This window comes from Coregonus lavaretus (assembly GCF_964263955.1).
Source record: "Coregonus lavaretus genome assembly, contig: HAP1_SCAFFOLD_1126, whole genome shotgun sequence".
NCBI classification, from domain to species: Eukaryota; Metazoa; Chordata; class Actinopteri; order Salmoniformes; family Salmonidae; genus Coregonus; species Coregonus lavaretus.
The window spans coordinates 88,253-108,744 of NW_028163954.1; the positions used below are offsets into that span (position 1 = coordinate 88,253).

The window sequence follows — 20,492 nt, forward strand, 5'->3', positions numbered from 1 at the left end:
TACAAAGCCAGTAGTAATAGTTAGTAGGCCTTACTTAGCCAGTAGTAGTACAGTTAGTAGGCCTTACTTAGCCAGTAGTCATACAGTTAGTAGGCCTTACTTAGCCAGTAGTCATGCAGTTAGTAGGCCTTACTTAGCCAGTAGTCATGCAGTTAGTAGGCCTTACTTAGCCAGTAGTCATACACTTAGTAGGCCTTACTTAGCCAGTAGTCATACAGTTAGTAGGCCTTACTTAGCCAGTAGTCATACAGTTAGTAGGCCTTACTTAGCCAGTAGTAATACAGTTAGTAGGCCTTACTTAGCCAGTAGTCATACACTTAGTAGGCCTTACTTAGCCAGAAGTAATACAGTTGGTAGGCCTTACTTAGCCAGTAGTCATACAGTTAGTAGGCCTTACTTAGCCAGTAGTAATAGTTAGTAGGCCTTACTTAGCCAGTAGTAGTACAGTTAGTAGGCCTTACTTAGCCAGTAGTCATACAGTTAGTAGGCCTTACAAAGCCAGTAGTAATAGTTAGTAGGCCTTACTTAGCCAGTAATAATAATAATAATAATATAATATGCCATTTAGCAGACGCTTTTATCCAAAGCGACTTACAGTCATGCGTGCATACATTTTTTTTGTGTATGGGTGGTCCCGGGGATCGAACCCACTACCTTGGCGTTACAAGCGCCGTGCTCTACCAGCTGAGCTACAGAGGACCACATGCAGTTAGTAGGCCTTACTAACTGCAGTAGTCATGCAGTTAGTAGGCCTTACTTAGCCAGTAGTAGTACAGTTAGTAGGCCTTACTTAGCCAGTACTCATACAGTTAGTAGGCCTTACAAAGCCAGTAGTAATAGTTAGTAGGCCTTACTTAGCCAGTAGTCATACAGTTAGTAGGCCTTACTTAGCCAGTAGTCATGCAGTTAGTAGGCCTTACTTAGCCAGTAGTCATGCAGTTAGTAGGCCTTACTTAGCCAGTAGTCATACACTTAGTAGGCCTTACTTAGCCAGTAGTCATACACTTAGTAGGCCTTACTTAGCCAGTAGTCATACAGTTAGTAGGCCTTACTTAGCCAGTAGTAATACAGTTAGTAGGCCTTACTTAGCCAGTAGTCATACACTTAGTAGGCCTTACTTAGCCAGAAGTAATACAGTTGGTAGGCCTTACTTAGCCAGTAGTCATACAGTTAGTAGGCCTTACTTAGCCAGTAGTAATAGTTAGTAGGCCTTACTTAGCCAGTAGTAGTACAGTTAGTAGGCCTTACTTAGCCAGTACTCATACAGTTAGTAGGCCTTACAAAGCCAGTAGTAATAGTTAGTAGGCCTTACTTAGCCAGTAGTAGTACAGTTAGTAGGCCTTACTTAGCCAGTAGTCATACAGTTAGTAGGCCTTACTTAGCCAGTAGTCATGCAGTTAGTAGGCCTTACTTAGCCAGTAGTCATGCAGTTAGTAGGCCTTACTTAGCCAGTAGTCATACACTTAGTAGGCCTTACTTAGCCAGTAGTCATACAGTTAGTAGGCCTTACTTAGCCAGTAGTCATACAGTTAGTAGGCCTTACTTAGCCAGTAGTAATACAGTTAGTAGGCCTTACTTAGCCAGTAGTCATACACTTAGTAGGCCTTACTTAGCCAGAAGTAATACAGTTGGTAGGCCTTACTTAGCCAGTAGTCATACAGTTAGTAGGCCTTACTTAGCCAGTAGTAATAGTTAGTAGGCCTTACTTAGCCAGTAGTAGTACAGTTAGTAGGCCTTACTTAGCCAGTAGTCATACAGTTAGTAGGCCTTACAAAGCCAGTAGTAATAGTTAGTAGGCCTTACTTAGCCAGTAGTCATGCAGTTAGTAGGCCTTACTTAGCCAGTAGTCATGCAGTTAGTAGGCCTTACTTAGCCAGTAGTCATACAGTTAGTAGGCCTTACTTAGCCAGTAGTCATACACTTAGTAGGCCTTACTTAGCCAGTAGTCATACAGTTAGTAGGCCTTACTTAGCCAGTAGTCATACAGTTAGTAGGCCTTACTTAGCCAGTAGTAATACAGTTAGTAGGCCTTACTTAGCCAGTAGTCATACACTTAGTAGGCCTTACTTAGCCAGAAGTAATACAGTTGGTAGGCCTTACTTAGCCAGTAGTCATACAGTTAGTAGGCCTTACTTAGCCAGTAGTAATAGTTAGTAGGCCTTACTTAGCCAGTAGTAGTACAGTTAGTAGGCCTTACTTAGCCAGTAGTCATACAGTTAGTAGGCCTTACTTAGCCAGTAGTAATAGTTAGTAGGCCTTACTTAGCCAGTAGTAGTACAGTTAGTAGGCCTTACTTAGCCAGTAGTCATACAGTTAGTAGGCCTTACTTAGCCAGTAGTCATACAGTTAGTAGGCCTTACTTAGCCAGTAGTTATACAGTTAGTAGGCCTTACTTAGCCAGTAGTCATACAGTTAGTAGGCCTTACTTAGCCAGTAGTCATACAGTTAGTAGGCCTTACTTAGCCAGTAGTCATACAGTTAGTAGGCCTTACTTAGCCAGTAGTCATACAGTTAGTAGGCCTTACTTAGCCAGTAGTCATACAGTTAGTAGGCCTTACTTAGCCAGTAGTCATACAGTTAGTAGGCCTTACTTAGCCAGTAGTAATACAGTTAGTAGGCCTTACTTAGCCAGTAGTCATACAGTTGGTAGGCCTTACTTAGCCAGTAGTCATACAGTTAGTAGGCCTTACTTAGCCAGAAGTAATACAGTTGGTAGGCCTTACTTAGCCAGTAGTCATACAGTTAGTAGGCCTTACTTAGCCAGTAGTAATACAGTTAGTAGGCCTTACTTAGCCAGAAGTCATACAGTTAGTAGGCCTTACTTAGCCAGTAGTAATAGTTAGTAGGCCTTACTTAGCCAGAAGTCATACAGTTGGTAGGCCTTACTTAGCCAGTAGTCATACAGTTAGTAGGCCTTACTTAGCCAGAAGTAATACAGTTGGTAGGCCTTACTTAGCCAGTAGTCATGCAGTTAGTAGGCCTTACTTAGCCAGTAGTCATACAGTTAGTAGGCCTTACTTAGCCAGTAGTCATACAGTTAGTAGGCCTTACTTAGCCAGAAGTCATACAGTTGGTAGGCCTTACTTAGCCAGTAGTCATACAGTTAGTAGGCCTTACTTAGCCAGTAGTAATAGTTAGTAGGCCTTACTTAGCCAGAAGTCATACAGTTAGTAGGCCTTACTTAGCCAGTAGTAATAGTTAGTAGGCCTTACTTAGCCAGAAGTCATACAGTTGGTATGCCTTACTTAGCCAGTAGTCATACAGTTAGTAGGCCTTACTTAGCCAGAAGTAATACAGTTGGTAGGCCTTACTTAGCCAGTAGTCATGCAGTTAGTAGGCCCTACTTAGCCAGTAGTCATACAGTTAGTAGGCCTTACTTAGCCAGTAGTAATAGTTAGTAGGCCTTACTTAGCCAGAAGTCATACAGTTGGTAGGCCTTACTTAGCCAGTAGTCATACAGTTAGTAGGCCTTACTTAGCCAGAAGTAATACAGTTGGTAGGCCTTACTTAGCCAGTAGTCATGCAGTTAGTAGGCCTTACTTAGCCAGTAGTCATACAGTTAGTAGGCCTTACTTAGCCAGTAGTAATACAGTTGGTAGGCCTTACTTAGCCAGTAGTCATACAGTTAGTAGGCCTTACTTAGCCAGTAGTCATACAGTTAGTAGGCCTTACTTAGCCAGTAGTAATACAGTTAGTAGGCCTCACTTAGCCAGTAGTCATACAGTTAGTAGGCCTTACTTAGCCAGTAGTAGTACAGTTAGTAGGCCTTACTTAGCCAGTAGTCATACAGTTAGTAGGCCTTACTTAGCCAGTAGTAATAGTTAGTAGGCCTTACTTAGCCAGTAGTCATACAGTTAGTAGGCCTTACTTAGCCAGTAGTCATACAGTTAGTAGGCCTTACTTAGCCAGAAGTAATACAGTTGGTAGGCCTTACTTAGCCAGTAGTCATGCAGTTAGTAGGCCTTACTTAGCCAGTAGTCATACAGTTAGTAGGCCTTACTTAGCCAGTAGTAATACAGTTGGTAGGCCTTACTTAGCCAGTAGTCATACAGTTAGTAGGCCTTACTTAGCCAGTAGTCATACAGTTAGTAGGCCTTACTTAGCCAGTAGTAATACAGTTAGTAGGCCTTACTTAGCCAGTAGTCATACAGTTAGTAGGCCTTACTTAGCCAGTAGTAATACAGTTGGTAGGCCTTACTTAGCCAGTAGTCATACAGTTAGTAGGCCTTACTTAGCCAGTAGTAATAGTTAGTAGGCCTTACTTAGCCAGTAGTCATACAGTTAGTAGGCCTTACTTAGCCAGTAGTAATACAGTTGGTAGGCCTTACTTAGCCAGTAGTCATACAGTTAGTAGGCCTTACTTAGCCAGTAGTCATACAGTTAGTAGGCCTTACTTAGCCAGTAGTCGTACAGTTAGTAGGCCTTACTTAGCCAGTAGTCATACAGTTAGTAGGCCTTACTTAGCCAGTAGTCATACAGTTAGTAGGCCTTACTTAGCCAGTAGTCATACAGTTAGTAGGCCTTACTTAGCCAGTAGTCATACAGTTAGTAGGCCTTACTTAGCCAGTAGTCATACACTTAGTAGGCCTTACTTAGCCAGTAGTCATACAGTTAGTAGGCCTTACTTAGCCAGTAGTCATACAGTTAGTAGGCCTTACTTAGCCAGTAGTCATACAGTTAGTAGGCCTTACTTAGCCAGTAGTCATACAGTTAGTAGGCCTTACTTAGCCAGTAGTCATACAGTTAGTAGGCCTTACTTAGCCAGTAGTAATACACTTAGTAGGCCTTACTTAGTAAGCCTTACTTAGCCAGTAGTAAGTATGACAATGCTATAGTGTAGTGTTGATGTAAGCCAGGGGATGTGCTAGCAAGGGGAGTTGTATGTAAACAATCATATGAACATAATTATATTCAGGGTTGAAAGTAAGGTGGTACGGTCTAAATAAATAGTGGGGATGTGCTCTACCAGTAAAACATGAGCCCATCACAATAATGAAAACAAAAGGAAACGGTAGCCTATTACACCATTATTTACCATTATTTATCAATACAGCATGTCAGAGGCTTGACTAATGACTGAATGGACTTGAAAACGGGTGGTATAGCCTACGCTCCAAAATGCCATGTGGTTCAACGAGAACACGGACATTTTGCCAAGGTAGAGATTAGTGCCCGACACCGAGATGTGCGCGGAGAGCAGTGGACACATAAATTCTGGCCTCATGACAATCGCCAAATGTCATTACACTCTTTGGTGTTTTGTGTAGCAGATGTCTCTTTCCATTCACCACTGGTTGGAGGCTGGACATTTGTTGCGAGTGGATGAATGTGTGCGGGTAGCCTAGTGAAGGAGCCCTTTGAAGTGATTGTTTGACAATCAGATGAAAACATCATGAGTGGTTGTGTTTATGCAACAATAAAAGGTAATGCATTTTAAAAGTTAAATAAATGACAAATGTTTACGACTAGACACACATAGATCCTATTGAATTAATAGGTATTGTATATGTAATTCTATAATTAGGCCCATAAAATGTTTTTATGCATGCACACATAGGAAGAAATGACATCTACCTTCACCCCTGCATATATTAGTGACGTTACATGGGTGGGTTAGTATGTTTAGAGGTTATAAGGGTTGTGGGACGGGGGATGCAGAGTTCGTCCCCTGTAGCTCAGTTGGTAGAGCATGGCGCTTGCAACGCCAGGGTTGTGGGTTCATTTCCCACGGGGGGACAGTATGAAAAATGTATGCACTCACTAACTGTAAGTCGCTCTGGATAAGAGCATCTGCTAAATGACTCAAATGTAAAATGTAAAAAAATGACTGAGGAGAGGGTTTGTGTGGGAGGTGGGGGGTGCAGAGATCAAATCAATTTGTATTTGTCACATTTCCGAATACAGCAGGTGTAGATGCTTACTTACAAACTCTTAACCAACAATGCAGTTTTAAGAAAATAAGAGTTAAGAAAAATATTTACTAAATAAACTAAAGTAAAAAATAAAAGAGCAACAATAAAATAACAATAACGAGGCTGTATACAGGGGGTACCAGTACCGAGTCAATGTGTGTGGGTACAGGTTAGTCGAGGTAATTGAGGTATATGTACATGTAGGTAGGGGTAAAGTGACTATGCATAGATAATAGATAATAAACAGCAAGTAGCAGCAGCGTAAAAAAAAAAGGTGGGTCAATGCAAATAGTCGGGATAACCATTTGATTAGCTGTTCAGCAGTCTTATGGCTTGGGGGTAGAAGCTGTTAAGAAGCCTTTTGGACCTAGACTTGGCGCTCCGGTACCGCTTGCTGTGCGGTAGCAGAGAGAACAGTCTATGACTAGGGTGGCTGGAGTCTTTGACAATTTCTAGGTCCTTCCTCTGACACCGCCTGGTATAGAGGTCCTGGATGGCAGGAAGCTTGGCCCCAGTGATGTACTGGGCCGTACGCACTACCCTCTGTAGCACCTTGCGGTCGGAGGCCAAGCAGATGCCATACCAGGCGGTGATGCAACCAGTCAGGATGCTCTCGATGGTGCAGCTGTAGAACTTTTTGAGGATCTGAGGACCCATGCCAAACCTTTTCAGTCTCCTGAGGGGGAATAGGCGTTGTCGTGCCCTTTTCACGACTGTCTTGGTGTGTTTGGACCATGATAGTTTGTTGGTGATGTGGACACCAAGGAACTTGAAGCTCTCAACCTGCTCCATTACAGCCCCGTCGATGAGAATGGGGGCATGCTCGGCCCTCCTTTTCCTGTAGTCCACGATCATTTCCTTTGTCTTGATCACGTAGAGGGAGAGGTTGATGTCCTGGCACCATAATTCCTAGAGGGAGAGGTTGATGTCCTGGCACCATAATTCCTAGAGGGAGAGGTTGATGTCCTGGCACCACACTTCCTAGAGGGAGAGGTTGATGTCCTGGCACCATAATTCCTAGAGGGAGAGGTTGATGTCCTGGCACCATAATTCCTAGAGGGAGAGGTTGATGTCCTGGCACCACACTTCCTAGAGGGAGAGGTTGATGTCCTGGCACCATAATTCCTAGAGGGAGAGGTTGATGTCCTGGCACCATAATTCCTAGAGGGAGAGGTTGATGTCCTGGCACCATAATTCCTAGAGGGAGAGGTTGATGTCCTGGCACCACACTTCCTAGAGGGAGAGGTTGATGTCCTGGCACCATAATTCCTAGAGGGAGAGGTTGATGTCCTGGCACCATACTTCCTAGAGGGAGAGGTTGATGTCCTGGCACCACACTTCCTAGAGGGAGAGGTTGATGTCCTGGCACCATAATTCCTAGAGGGAGAGGTTGATGTCCTGGCACCATAATTCCTAGAGGGAGAGGTTGATGTCCTGGCACCACACTTCCAGGTGTCTGACCTCCTCCCCATCGGGTTGGATGGGGTGAGAGTCTTGCTGGGGTTTTCACTCTGGCTAGAGTCGGGGCGTGGGTAGTGTCTACTGTATGTTTGAGATCCTGAAAGAGATAATAAAAAGAGAGAGGAATGGAAGGAGGGAGGGAATGGCTTCTCTGTCCGCTGTAGCCGTGCCTGGGGGGATGATTGCTCGCTCCAGTTTCAGAGGAGAATAGAGCCAACCACCCTTCAGGAGTAGAGGGAGGGAGGGAGGGAGGGAGAAAAGAGGGCCTCAGGCACTTTTAATAAGTGCTGTTTTATCTCACAAGAGAAAATAAATTCCAGGTGATTACCTCATGAAGCTGGTTGAGAGAATGCCAAGAGTATGCAAAGCTGTCATCAAGGCAAAGGGTGGCAACTTTGAAGAATCTCAAATATAAAATATATTTTGATTTGTTTAACACTTTTTTGGTTACTACATGATTCCATATGTGTTATTTCATAGTTTTGATATCTTCACTATTATTCTACAATGTAGACAATAGTAAAAATAAAGAAAAACCCTTGAATGAGTAGGTGTGTCCAAACTTTTGACTGGTACTGTATACAGTGGGGGAAAAAAGTATTTAGTCAGCCACCAATTGTGCAAGTTCTCCCACTTAAAAAGATGAGAGAGGCCTGTAATTTTCATCATAGGTACACGTCAACTATGACAGACAAAATGAGGAAGAAAAATCCAGAAAATCACATTGTAGGATTTTTTATGAATTTATTTGCAAATTATGGTGGAAAATAAGTATTTGGTCAATAACAAAAGTTTCTCAATACTTTGTTATATACCCTTTGTTGACAATGATACAGGTCAAACGTTTTCTGTAAGTCTTCACAAGGTTTTCACACACTGTTGCTGGTATTTTGGCCCATTCCTCCATGCAGATCTCCTCTAGAGCAGTGATGTTTTGGGGCTGTCGCTGGGCAACACGGACTTTCAACTCCCTCCAAAGATTTTCTATGGGGTTGAGATCTGGAGACTGGCTAGGCCACTCCAGGACCTTGAAATGCTTCTTACGAAGCCACTCCTTCGTTGCCCGGGCGGTGTGTTTGGGATCATTGTCATGCTGAAAGACCCAGCCACGTTTCATCTTCAATGTCCTTGCTGATGGAAGGAGGTTTTCACTCAAAATCTCACGATACATGGCCCCATTCATTCTTTCCTTTACACGGATCAGTCGTCCTGGTCCCTTTGCAGAAAAACAGCCCCAGAGCATGATGTTTCCACCCCCATGCTTCACAGTAGGTATGGTGTTCTTTGGATGCAACTCAGCATTCTTTGTCTTCCAAACACGACGAGTTGAGTTTTTACCAAAAAGTTATATTTTGGTTTCATCTGACCATATGACATTCTCCCAATCCTCTTCTGGATCATCCAAATGCACTCTAGCAAACTTCAGACGGGCCTGGACATGTACTGGCTTAAGCAGGGGGACACGTCTGGCACTGCAGGATTTGAGTCCCTGGCGGCGTAGTGTGTTACTGATGGTAGGCTTTGTTACTTTGGTCCCAGCTCTCTGCAGGTCATTCACTAGGTCCCCCCGTGTGGTTCTGGGATTTTTGCTCACCGTTCTTGTGATAATTTTGACCCCACGGGGTGAGATCTTGCGTGGAGCCCCAGATCGAGGGAGATTATCAGTGGTCTTGTATGTCTTCCATTTCCTAATAATTGCTCCCACAGTTGATTTCTTCAAACCAAGCTGCTTACCTATTGCAGATTCAGTCTTCCCAGCCTGGTGCAGGTCTACAATTTTGTTTCTGGTGTCCTTTGACAGCTCTTTGGTCTTGGCCATAGTGGAGTTTGGAGTGTGACTGTTTGAGGTTGTGGACAGGTGTCTTTTATACTGATAACAAGTTCAAAAAGGTGCCATTAATACAGGTAACGAGTGGAGGACAGAGGAGCCTCTTAAAAAATAAGTTACAGGTCTGTGAGAGCCAGAAATCTTGCTTGTTTGTAGGTGACCAAATACTTATTTTCCACCATAATTTGCAAATAAATTCATTAAAAATCCTACAATGTGATTTTCTGGAAAAGAAATTCTCAATTTGTCTGTCATAGTTGACGTGTACCTATGAAAATTACAGGCCTCTCTCATCTTTTTAAGTGGGAGAACTTGCACAATTGGTGGCTGACTAAGTATTTGATACACTGCCGATTTTGCAGGTTGTCCTACTTACAAAGCATGTAGAGGTCTGTAATTTTTATCATAGGTACACTTCAGCTGTGAGAGACGGAATCTAAAACAAAAATCCAGAAAATCACATTGTATGATTTTTAAGTAATTAATTTGCATTTTATTGCATGACATAAGTATTCGATACATCAGAAAAGTAGAACTTAATATTTGGTACGGAAACCTTTGTTTGCAATTACAGAGATCATACGTTTCCTGTAGGTCTTGACCAGGTTTGCACACACTGCAGCAGGGATTTTGGCCCACTCCTCCATACAGACCTTCTCCAGATCCTTCAGGTTTCGGGACTGTCGCTGGGCAATACGGACTTTCAGCTCCCTCCAAATATGTTCTATTGGGTTCAGGTCTGGAGACTGGCTAGGCCACTCCAGGACCTTGAGATGCTTCTTACGGAGCCACTCCTTAGTTGCCCTGGCTGTGTGTTTTGGGTCGTTGTCATGCTGGAAGACCCAGCCACGACCCATCTTCAATGCTCTTACTGAGGGAAGGAGGTTGTTGGCCAAGATCTCGCGATACATGGCCCCATCCATCCTCCCCTCAATACGGTGCAGTCGTCCTGTCCCCTTTGCAGAAAAGCATCCCCAAAGAATGATGTTTCCACCTCCATGCTTCACGGTTGGGATGGTGTTCTTGGGGTTGTACTCATCCTTCTTCTTCCTCCAAACACGGCGAGTGGAGTTTAGACCAAAAAGCTCTATTTTTGTCTCATCAGACCACATGACCTTCCCCATTCCTCCTCTGGATCATCCAGATGGTCATTGGCAAACTTCAGACGGGCCTGGACATGCGCTGGCTTGAGCAGGGGGACCTTGCGTGCGCTGCAGGATTTTTATCCATGACGGCGTAGTGTGTTACTAATGGTTTTCTTTGAGACTGTGGTCCCAGCTCTCTTCAGGTCATTGGCCAGGTTCTGCCGTGTAGTTCTGACTGATCCCTCACCTTCCTCATGATCATTGATGCCCCACGAGGTGAGATCTTGCATGGAGCCCCAGACCGAGTGTGATTGACCGTCATCTTGAACTTCTTCCATTTTCTAATAATTGCGCCAACAGTTGTTGCCTTCTCACCAAGCTGCTTGCCTATTGTCCTGTAGCCCATCCCAGCCTTGTGCAGGTCTACAATTTTATCCCTGATGTCCTTACACAGCTCTCTGGTCTTGGCCATTGTGGAGAGGTTGGAGTCTGTTTGATTGAGTGTGTGGACAGGTGTCTTTTATACAGGTAACGAGTTCAAACAGGTGCAGTTAATACAGGTAATGAGTGGAGAACAGGAGGGCTTCTTAAAGAAAAACTAACAGGTCTGTGAGAGCCGGAATTCTTACTGGTTGGTAGGTGATCAAATACTTATGTCATGCAATAAAATGCAAATTAATTATTTAAAAATCATACAATGTGATTTTCGGGATTTTTGTTTTAGATTCCGTCTCTCACAGTTGAAGTGTACCTATGATAAAAATTACAGACCTCTACATGCTGTGTAAGTAGGAAAACCTGCAAAATCGGCAGTGTATCAAATACTTGTTCTCCCCACTGTATGTGAGAATGCTATTCATTGACTACAGCTCACCGTTCAACACAACTGGATCCTGGACTTCCTGACGAACCGCCCCCAGGTGGTAAGGGTAGGTAACAACACATCTGCCACACTGATCCTCAACACGGGGGCCCCTCGGGTGCGTTCTCAGTCCCCTCCTGTACTCCCTGTTCACTCATGACTGCATGGCCAGGCACGACTCCAACACCATCATTACGTTTGCCGACGACACAACAGTGGTAGGCCTGATCACCGAAAACGATGAGACAGCCTATAGGGAGGAGGTCAGAGACCTGGCCGTGTGGTGCCAGGACAACAACCTCTCCCTCAACGTGATCAAGACAAAGGAGATGATTGTGGACTACAGGAAACGCCCCCATTCTCATCGACCGGGCTGTAGTGGAGCAGGTTGAGAGCTTCAAGTTCCTTGGTGTCCACATCACCAACAAACTAAAATGGTCCAAGCACACCAAGACAGTCGTGAAGAGGGCACGACAAAACCTATTCCCCCTCAGGAGACTGAAAAGATTTGGCATGGGTCCTCAGATCCTCAAAAGGTTCTACAGCTGCACCATCGAGAGCATGCTGACTGGTTGCATCACTGCCTGGTATGGCAACTGCTCTGCCTCCGACCGCAAGGCACTACAGAGGGTAGTGCGTACGGCCCAGTACATCACTGGGGCCAAGCTTCCTGCCATCCAGGACCTCTATACCAGACGGTGTCACCACTCTTTTACCCTGCTGCTACTCTCTGTTTATTAAAGACTCGGTACCTACATGTACATATTACCCCAATTACCTCGTCTAACCGGTGCCCCCGCACATTGACTCGGTACTGGTACCCCCTGTATATAGCCTCGCTATTGTTATTTTTACTGCTGCTCTTTAATTATTTGTTACTTTTATTTTTCATAATTTTTTGGTATACTTTCTTTAAACTACATTGTTGGTTAAGGTCTTGTAAGTAAGCATTTCACGGTAAGATCTACACCTGTTGTATTCGGCGCATGTGACAAATACAATTTGATTTGATTTGATTTCTGCCCTCCGAATTCATATTCATTATATAAATAAGCCCGTTTAATTTTGCCTGGCTTGCCGTTCCAAATAAAATTGAATATTTTTTGCTCATATGATTTTAAAAACAGGTCGCTAGGTGTGGACAAGACCATAAGCAAATACGTAAACTGGGATATGACTAAAGAGTTAATCAGGGATATGTTTCCACAAATAGACAGCTATTTTCCTTTCCATGGTAGCAAAATCGTATCTATTTTTGCTAACTTTCTGTTAAAATGTGTTGTAGTAAATTCATTTATTTATTTCGGGATATGAATGCCGAGTCCACATCACCGTCAGACCGTTTTATTGGTAAACTTCACGGTAATGTAAAAGTTGTATTTTTTAGTGATCCAATAAGTAATATAGTACACTTATCATAATTTGGTTGTAATCCAGAGAGGTTAGAAAAAGTATCTAAATTCAGCAAAAAAAAGAAACGTCCTCTCACTCTCAACTGCGTTTATTTTCAGCAAACGTGTAAATATTTGTATGAACATAAGATTCAACAAGTGAGACAAAACTGAACAAGTTCCACAGACATAAATTGAATAATGTGTCCCTGAACAAAGGCGGGGGGTCAAAATCAAAAGTAACAGTCAGTATCTGGTGTGGCCAGTACTGCAGTGCAGTGCATCTCCTCCTCATGGACTGCACCAGATTTGCCAGTTCTTGCTGTGAGATGTTACCCCACTCTTCCACCAAGGCATCTGCAAGTTCCCAGACATTTCTGGGGGGAATGTCCCTAGCCCTCACCCTCTGATCCAACAGGTCCCAGACGTGCTCAATGGGATTGAGATCCGGGCTCTTTGCTGGCCATGGCAGAACACTGACATTCCTGTCTTGCAGGAAATCACATACAGAACGAGCAGTATGGCTGGTGGCATTATCATGCTGGAGGGTCATGTCAGGATTAGCCTGCAGGAAGGGTACCACATGATGGAGGAGGATGTCTTCCCTGTAACGCACAGCGTTGAGATTGCCTGCAATGACAACAAGCTCAGTCCGATGATGCTGTGACACACTGCCCCAGACCATGACGGACTCTCCACCTCCAAATTGATCCCGCTCCAGAGTACAGGCCTCGGTGTAACGCTCATTCCTTCGACGATAAACGCGAATCCGACCACCACCCCTAGTGAGACAAAACCGTGACTCGTCAGTGAAGAGCACTTTTTGCCGGTCCTGTCTGGTCCAGCGACTGTGGGTTTGTGCCCATAGGCGACATTGTTGCCGGTGATGTCTGGTGAGGACCTGCCTTACAACAGGCCTACAACAGGCCTACCCTCAGTCCAGCCTCTCTCTGCCTATTGCGGACAGTCTAAGCACTGATGGAGGGATTGTGCGTTCCTGGTGTAACTCGGGCAGTTGTTGTTGCCATCCTGTACCTGTCCCGCAGGTGTGATGTTCGGATGTACCGATCCTGTGCAGGTGTTGTTACACGTGGTCTGCCACTGCGAGGACGATCAGCTGTCCGTCCTGTCTCACTGTAGCGCTGTCTTAGGCGTCTCACAGTATGGACATTGCAATTTATTGTTCTGGCCACATCTGCAGTCCTCATGCCTCCTTGCAGCATGCCTAAGGCACGTTCACGCAGATGAGCAGGGACCCTGGGCATCTTTCTTTTGGTGTTTTTCAGAGTCAGTAGAAAGGCCTCTTTAGTGTCCTAAGTTTTCATAAATGGGACCTTAATTGCCTACCGTCTGTAAGCTTTTAGTGACTTAACGACCGTTCCACAGGTGCATGTTCATTAATTGTTTATGGTTCATTGAACAAGCATGGGAAACAGTGTTTAAACCCTTTACAATGAAGATCTGTGAAGTTATTTGGATTTTTATTAATTAAATTTGAAAGACAGGGTCCTGAAAAAGGGGCGTTTCTTTTTTTGCTGAGTTTAGATCCTCTATGAGGCTGTGGAGGGATCCAAATTGTGGATTTAAAAGAAAACATGAATCATCAGCGTACAATGACACCTTTGTTTTTAAGCCCTGGATTTCTAATCCCTTGATATTATTGTTGGATCTGATTTTAATAGCTAACATTTCGATGGCCATAATAAATAGATATGCCGATAATGGACAACCTTGTTTTACTCCTCTTGACAGTTTAATACTTTCTGAGTAGTAGCCATTATTTAATGTTTTACACCTAGGGTTACTATACATAACTTTAACCCATTGTATAAGAGATTCACCTACATTTAAATATTCCAGGCATTAAAAAATACATTCCAGTCGGACTTTATCAAAAGCCTTTTCAAAGTCAGCTATGAATACCAGGCCTGGTTTCCCAGATTTTTCAGTGTTCTATTGTTTCCAGTACTTGTCTTATATTATCTCCAATGTATCGTCCATGTAAAAAACCTGTCTGATTAGAATGAATAATATCCGACAATACCTTTTTAATTCTATGCGCTATGCATTTTGCTAGAATTTTTGCATCACAACACTGAAGTGTAAGGGGCCTCCAATTTTTAATTTTTACCACCTGGGTCCTGTTTCAGTATTATGAAATCAGACCCTGTTGAGTGTCTGATAATATACCATTTTTATAGGAGTGGTTAAAACATGCTAATAATGGTCCTCTGAGTACATCAAAAAGGTTTGGTATACTTCAACTGGTATGCCATCCATCCCTGGAGTTTTCCCAGACTTAAAGGCTTTAATTGCATCAAGACGTTCCTCCTCTGTAATTTGGCCTTCACATGAGTCTTTCTGTATAGCTGTTAATTTTACCTTATTAATAGAAAAAAAATCCTATTTCAAAATATTGTTTGGTGAATCATGGGTGACTACGTCATTTTGAAGTTTCAGTAAATTATTTTTGGTAGCATTTTTATGTTGAAGATGTAACAATAATTTGGTGCATTTTTCCCCATATTCCATCCAGTTCACTTTATTTTTATAATATACTACACTTGATCTTTCTTGAATAAGTTACTCCATTTCTTTTTGTTTTTCCTCTTAACTTATTCTGTGCCTTTATGGTACAGTTTTTATTGCTATCTATCCGTACTGTTAGTCCTTCCATTTCCTTTGTTAATATAGACTATTTTGACCTAAATTGCTTTTGTTTTAGAGATGAGTATTGAATTGCATGGCCTCTAAAGACACATTTAAAGTGTCCCATACAGTAAGGGGATCTGCTGTACCTATGTTATGTCGGGAAAAAGTCAGTTATAAATGATTCTATCCTAGTTAAAAACAAGTTATCATCCAATAAGCTTTGATTACATTTGCAATATCCTCTCCCACGTGGAAATTCTGTAAAAGGAATGCATATGGCAATTATTTGATGGCCCGCCCTCCTTCTTCCTGGCCTCTCTCTCTCTCTACTTCCCTTCCGCTCTTTTCTTCACTCTCTCTCCCTCCTCCCTCTGTATCTCTCTGAGTTGAGGATGGACACAATTGATCACAGTTCTGCCCATTAAAAACACTGAGTTGGCATTAGCATGCCTATGTACATTTTACATTTACATTTTAGTCATTTAGCAGACGCTCTTAACCAGAGCGACTTACAGGAGCAATTAGGGTTAAGTGCCTTGCTCAAGGGCACATTAACGTCATTTAGCAGACGCTCTTAGCCAGAGCGACTCACAAATTGGTGCGTTCACCCTATAGCCAGTGGGATAACCACTTTACAATTTGGGGGGGGGGGGGGGGGGGGTTAGAAGGAATACTTTAGCCTATCCCAGGTATTCCTTAAAGAGGTGGGGTTTCAAATGTCTCCGGAAGGTGGTGAGTGACTCCGCTGTCCTGGCGTCGTGAGGGAGCTTGTTCCACCATTGGGGTGCCAGAGCAGCGAACAGTTTTGACTGGGCTGATGTAGAAGCCTGTGTTAGCTTAGCATATGTTAGCATTACCATGAAGATGAGGAACATATTCACTCACTTATTAATTAGTGCACCAAACCTGTAAAGTCCTGTCTCTCCCCCCTCCAGGTGCTCCCTCTAACAGACAGTCAGTATGATGATATCTTTGATAGTGCTACGGCTCTGGAGACACCTGTAGACAACTGTCTGGGTGGGTAACTAACTAACACTACAACCACATCAACTGTCTGGGTGGGTAACTAACTAACACTACAACCACATCAACTGTCTGGGTGGGTAACTAACTAACACTACAACCACATCAACTGTCTGGGTGGGTAACTAACTAACACTACAACCACATCAACTGTCTGGGTGGGTAACTAACTAACACTACAACCACATCAACTGTCTGGGTGGGTAACTAACTAACACTACAACCACATCAACTGTCTGGGTGGGTAACTAACTAACACTACAACCACATCAACTGTCTGGGTGGGTAACTAACTAACACTACAACCACATCAACTATCTGGGTGGGTAACTAACTAACACTACAACCACATCAACTGTCTGGGTGGGTAACTAACTAACACTACAACCACATCAACTGTCTGGGTGGGTAACTAACTAACACTACAACCACATCAACTGTCTGGGTGGGTAACTAACTAACACTACAACCACATCAACTGTCTGGGTGGGTAACTAACTAACACTACAACCACATCAACTGTCTGGGTGGGTAACTAACTAACACTACAACCACATCAACTATCTGGGTGGGTAACTAACTAACACTACAACCACATCAACTGTCTGGGTGGGTAACTAACTAACACTACAACCACATCAACTGTCTGGGTGGGTAACTAACTAACACTACAACCACATCAACTGTCTGGGTGGGTAACTAACTAACACTACAACCACATCAACTGTCTGGGTGGGTAACTAACTAACACTACCAAAACATCAACTGTCTGGGTGGGTAACTAACTAACACTACAACCACATCAACTGTCTGGGTGGGTAACTAACTAACACTACCACCACATCAACTGTCTGGGTGGGTAACTAACTAACACTACAACCACATCAACTGTCTGGGTGGGTAACTAACTAACACTACCACCACATCAACTGTCTGGGTGGGTAACTAACTAACACTACAACCACATCAACTGTCTGGGTGGGTAACTAACTAACACTACAACCACATCAACTGTCTGGGTGGGTAACTAACTAACACTACAACCACATCAACTGTCTGGGTGGGTAACTAACTAACACTACCAAAACATCAACTGTCTGGGTGGGTAACTAACTAACACTACAACCACATCAACTGTCTGGGTGGGTAACTAACTAACACTACAACCACATCAACTGTCTGGGTGGGTAACTAACTAACACTACAACCACATCAACTGTCTGGGTGGGTAACTAACTAACACTACAACCACATCAACTGTCTGGGTGGGTAACTAACTAACACTACAACCACATCAACTGTCTGGGTGGGTAACTAACTAACACTACAACCACATCAACTGTCTGGGTGGGTAACTAACTAACACTACCACCACATCAACTGTCTGGGTGGGTAACTAACTAACACTACAACCACATCAACTGTCTGGGTGGGTAACTAACTAACACTACAACCACATCAACTGTCTGGGTGGGTAACTAACTAACACTACAACCACATCAACTGTCTGGGTGGGTAACTAACTAACACTACAACCACATCAACTGTCTGGGTGGGTAACTAACTAACACTACAACCACATCAACTGTCTGGGTGGGTAACTAACTAACACTACCACCACATCAACTGTCTGGGTGGGTAACTAACTAACACTACAACCACATCAACTGTCTGGGTGGGTAACTAACTAACACTACAACCACATCAACTGTCTGGGTGGGTAACTAACTAACACTACAACCACATCAACTGTCTGGGTGGGTAACTAACTAACACTACAACCACATCAACTGTCTGGGTGGGTAACTAACTAACACTACAACCACATCAACTGTCTGGGTGGGTAACTAACTAACACTACCACCACATCAACTGTCTGGGTGGGTAACTAACTAACACTACAACCACATCAACTGTCTGGGTGGGTAACTAACTAACACTACAACCACATCAACTGTCTGGGTGGGTAACTAACTAACACTACCACCACATCAACTGTCTGGGTGGGTAACTAACTAACACTACAACCACATCAACTGTCTGGGTGGGTAACTAACTAACACTACAACCACATCAACTGTCTGGGTGGGTAACTAACTAACACTACAACCACATCAACTGTCTGGGTGGGTAACTAACTAACACTACAACCACATCAACTGTCTGGGTGGGTAACTAACTAACACTACAACCACATCAACTGTCTGGGTGGGTAACTAACTAACACTACCACCACATCAACTGTCTGGGTGGGTAACTAACTAACACTACAACCACATCAACTGTCTGGGTGGGTAACTAACTAACACTACAACCACATCAACTGTCTGGGTGGGTAACTAACTAACACCAGATAATCTACTAATCTACTGCTCGTACATTCTTTCACTCATTATATCACTCCTTTCACTCTATCGTTCTCTCATAGAAGAAGAGACTTGACCCTTCACAGTGGACAAGGCCAAATATGTTACTCATTCAGAAGAATCACAGCAGTGATTGTAGGAGATGTTTAACTCTTTACTCTGCGCGGGTGTGTGAATGTGTGTGTGTGTGTGTGTGTGTATGTGTGTGAGTATGTGTGTGTGTGTGTGTGTGTGTGTGTGTGTGTGTGTGTGTGTGTGTGTGTGTGTGTGAGTGTAGAGCATGCCAAAGCTGTGCTGAGTGAGGTGGAGTTGCTGCAGGCCACCATTGACCAGGTCTCTCATAGGTAAAACACAACTTTACTAGAACAATCATGTGTAACTACAGATGAATACCGCTTGTTTTGCGACAATGGTGCTTCTGAACAGGGAGGAGGAGGGAGGGCCTCCCAGGAGGCCCAGCTCACACACACAGAGGAAGAGGCAGAGAGAAGAAGAGGAGGAGAGTGATGAAGAGGAAGACTCTAGTGGAGAATGTGGGTATTCTATCCTCTACCTCTCCCCTCTCTCACCTTCTCTTCTGACACACTCTCCCTATTCCCCCCCCCCTTCTCTCTTCCCCCCCCTCCTCTCTCTCCCCCTATCTCTCCCCCTCTCTCTCTTCCTCTCTCTCCTCCTCTCTCTCTTCCTCTCTCTCCTCCTCTCTCTCCTCCTCTCTCTCTTCCTCTCTCTCCCCCTCTCTCTCCTCCTCTCTCTCTTCCTCTCTCCCCCTCTCTCTCTTCCTCTCTCCTCCTCTCTCTCCCCCTCTCTCTCCTCCTCTCTCTCCCCCTCTCTCTCCTCCTCTCTGTCTTCCTCTCTCTCCTCCTCTCTCCTCCTCCTCTCTCTCCCCCTCTCTCTCCCCCTCTCTCTCCTCCTCTCTCTCCTCCTCTCTCTCCCCCTCTCTCTCCCCCTCTCTCTCCCCCTATCTCTCTTCCTCTCTCTCCTCTCTCTCCCCCCTCTCTCTCCCCCTCTCTCCCCCTCTCTCTCCCCCTCTCTCTCTTCCTCTCTGTCTTCCTCTAGTTGATCAGTGGGTCCAGTGCAGTAGGTCTGTCTGTGGGAAATGGAGGAGAGTAGAGAGATACGTTGACCTGGCTGCCCTGCCCAGCGACTGGACCTGTATTCACAACACGGGTACACACACACACACACACCACCATACACTGATTCTGCCTCTCCTTAAGCTCAACATCAGAACACTAGAAATGGATACAACTGTACCCACTGGACACAGACGTCATTTTAATGTCTAGTTTTGACATTGAACCAATGACATTTGGTTGAGTTGTCAACAAACATGAATTCAACGTGAAATCAACATAAAATGTCACAATGCCATTGGATTTAGGTTAAAAGTTGGGTGAAAAGAAGACGTAATTCCCTGACGTTGAAGTTTTTTGCAAATCTGATACGTTTTCAACAATGTTGATTCAACCAGTTTTTGCCCAGTGGGAATGTTGCATTTAATGTGTGTGTGTGTGTGTGTGTGTATGGTGTGTGTGTGTGTGTATGGTGTGTGTGTGTTTGTATGGTGTGTGTGTGTGTATGAATGTGTAGGCCCTGGACTCTGTGAGGCTGCCGAGGACAGCTGGTCAGGACAAGAGTGTGATGTCATCAACAGCAGTCTGGTTCCTGGGTCTCTGGTCTGGGCTCAACAGAGTGGATATCCCTGGTACACTACACACACACTAAACACTATCCACACACACATACTGAACAAACACACTAAACACTATCCACACACACTACACACACATACTGAACAAACACACTAAACACTATCCACACACACATACTGAACAAACACACTAAACACTATCCACACACACTACACACACATACTGAACAAACACACTAAACACTATCCATCGAACGCACA

The 20,492-nt window shown here is 44.0% G+C and overlaps 1 protein-coding gene across 1 annotated transcript in view; it reads left to right on the forward strand.

Annotated features, from left to right (window-relative positions):
* Nucleotides 1–20,492, forward strand: part of LOC311117630 (uncharacterized protein) — a gene marked incomplete at both ends in the record, with an annotated part of 47,423 nt that overhangs the window by 1,800 nt on the left and 25,131 nt on the right. Inside the window, 4 exons of the mRNA XM_084192564.1 lie at nucleotides 16,127–16,208; nucleotides 18,858–18,913; nucleotides 19,645–19,747; nucleotides 20,171–20,285. Coding sequence (XP_084048690.1) covers nucleotides 16,127–16,208; nucleotides 18,858–18,913; nucleotides 19,645–19,747; nucleotides 20,171–20,285 — 356 coding nt within the window. The remainder of the gene's footprint in view (nucleotides 1–16,126; nucleotides 16,209–18,857; nucleotides 18,914–19,644; nucleotides 19,748–20,170; nucleotides 20,286–20,492) is intronic.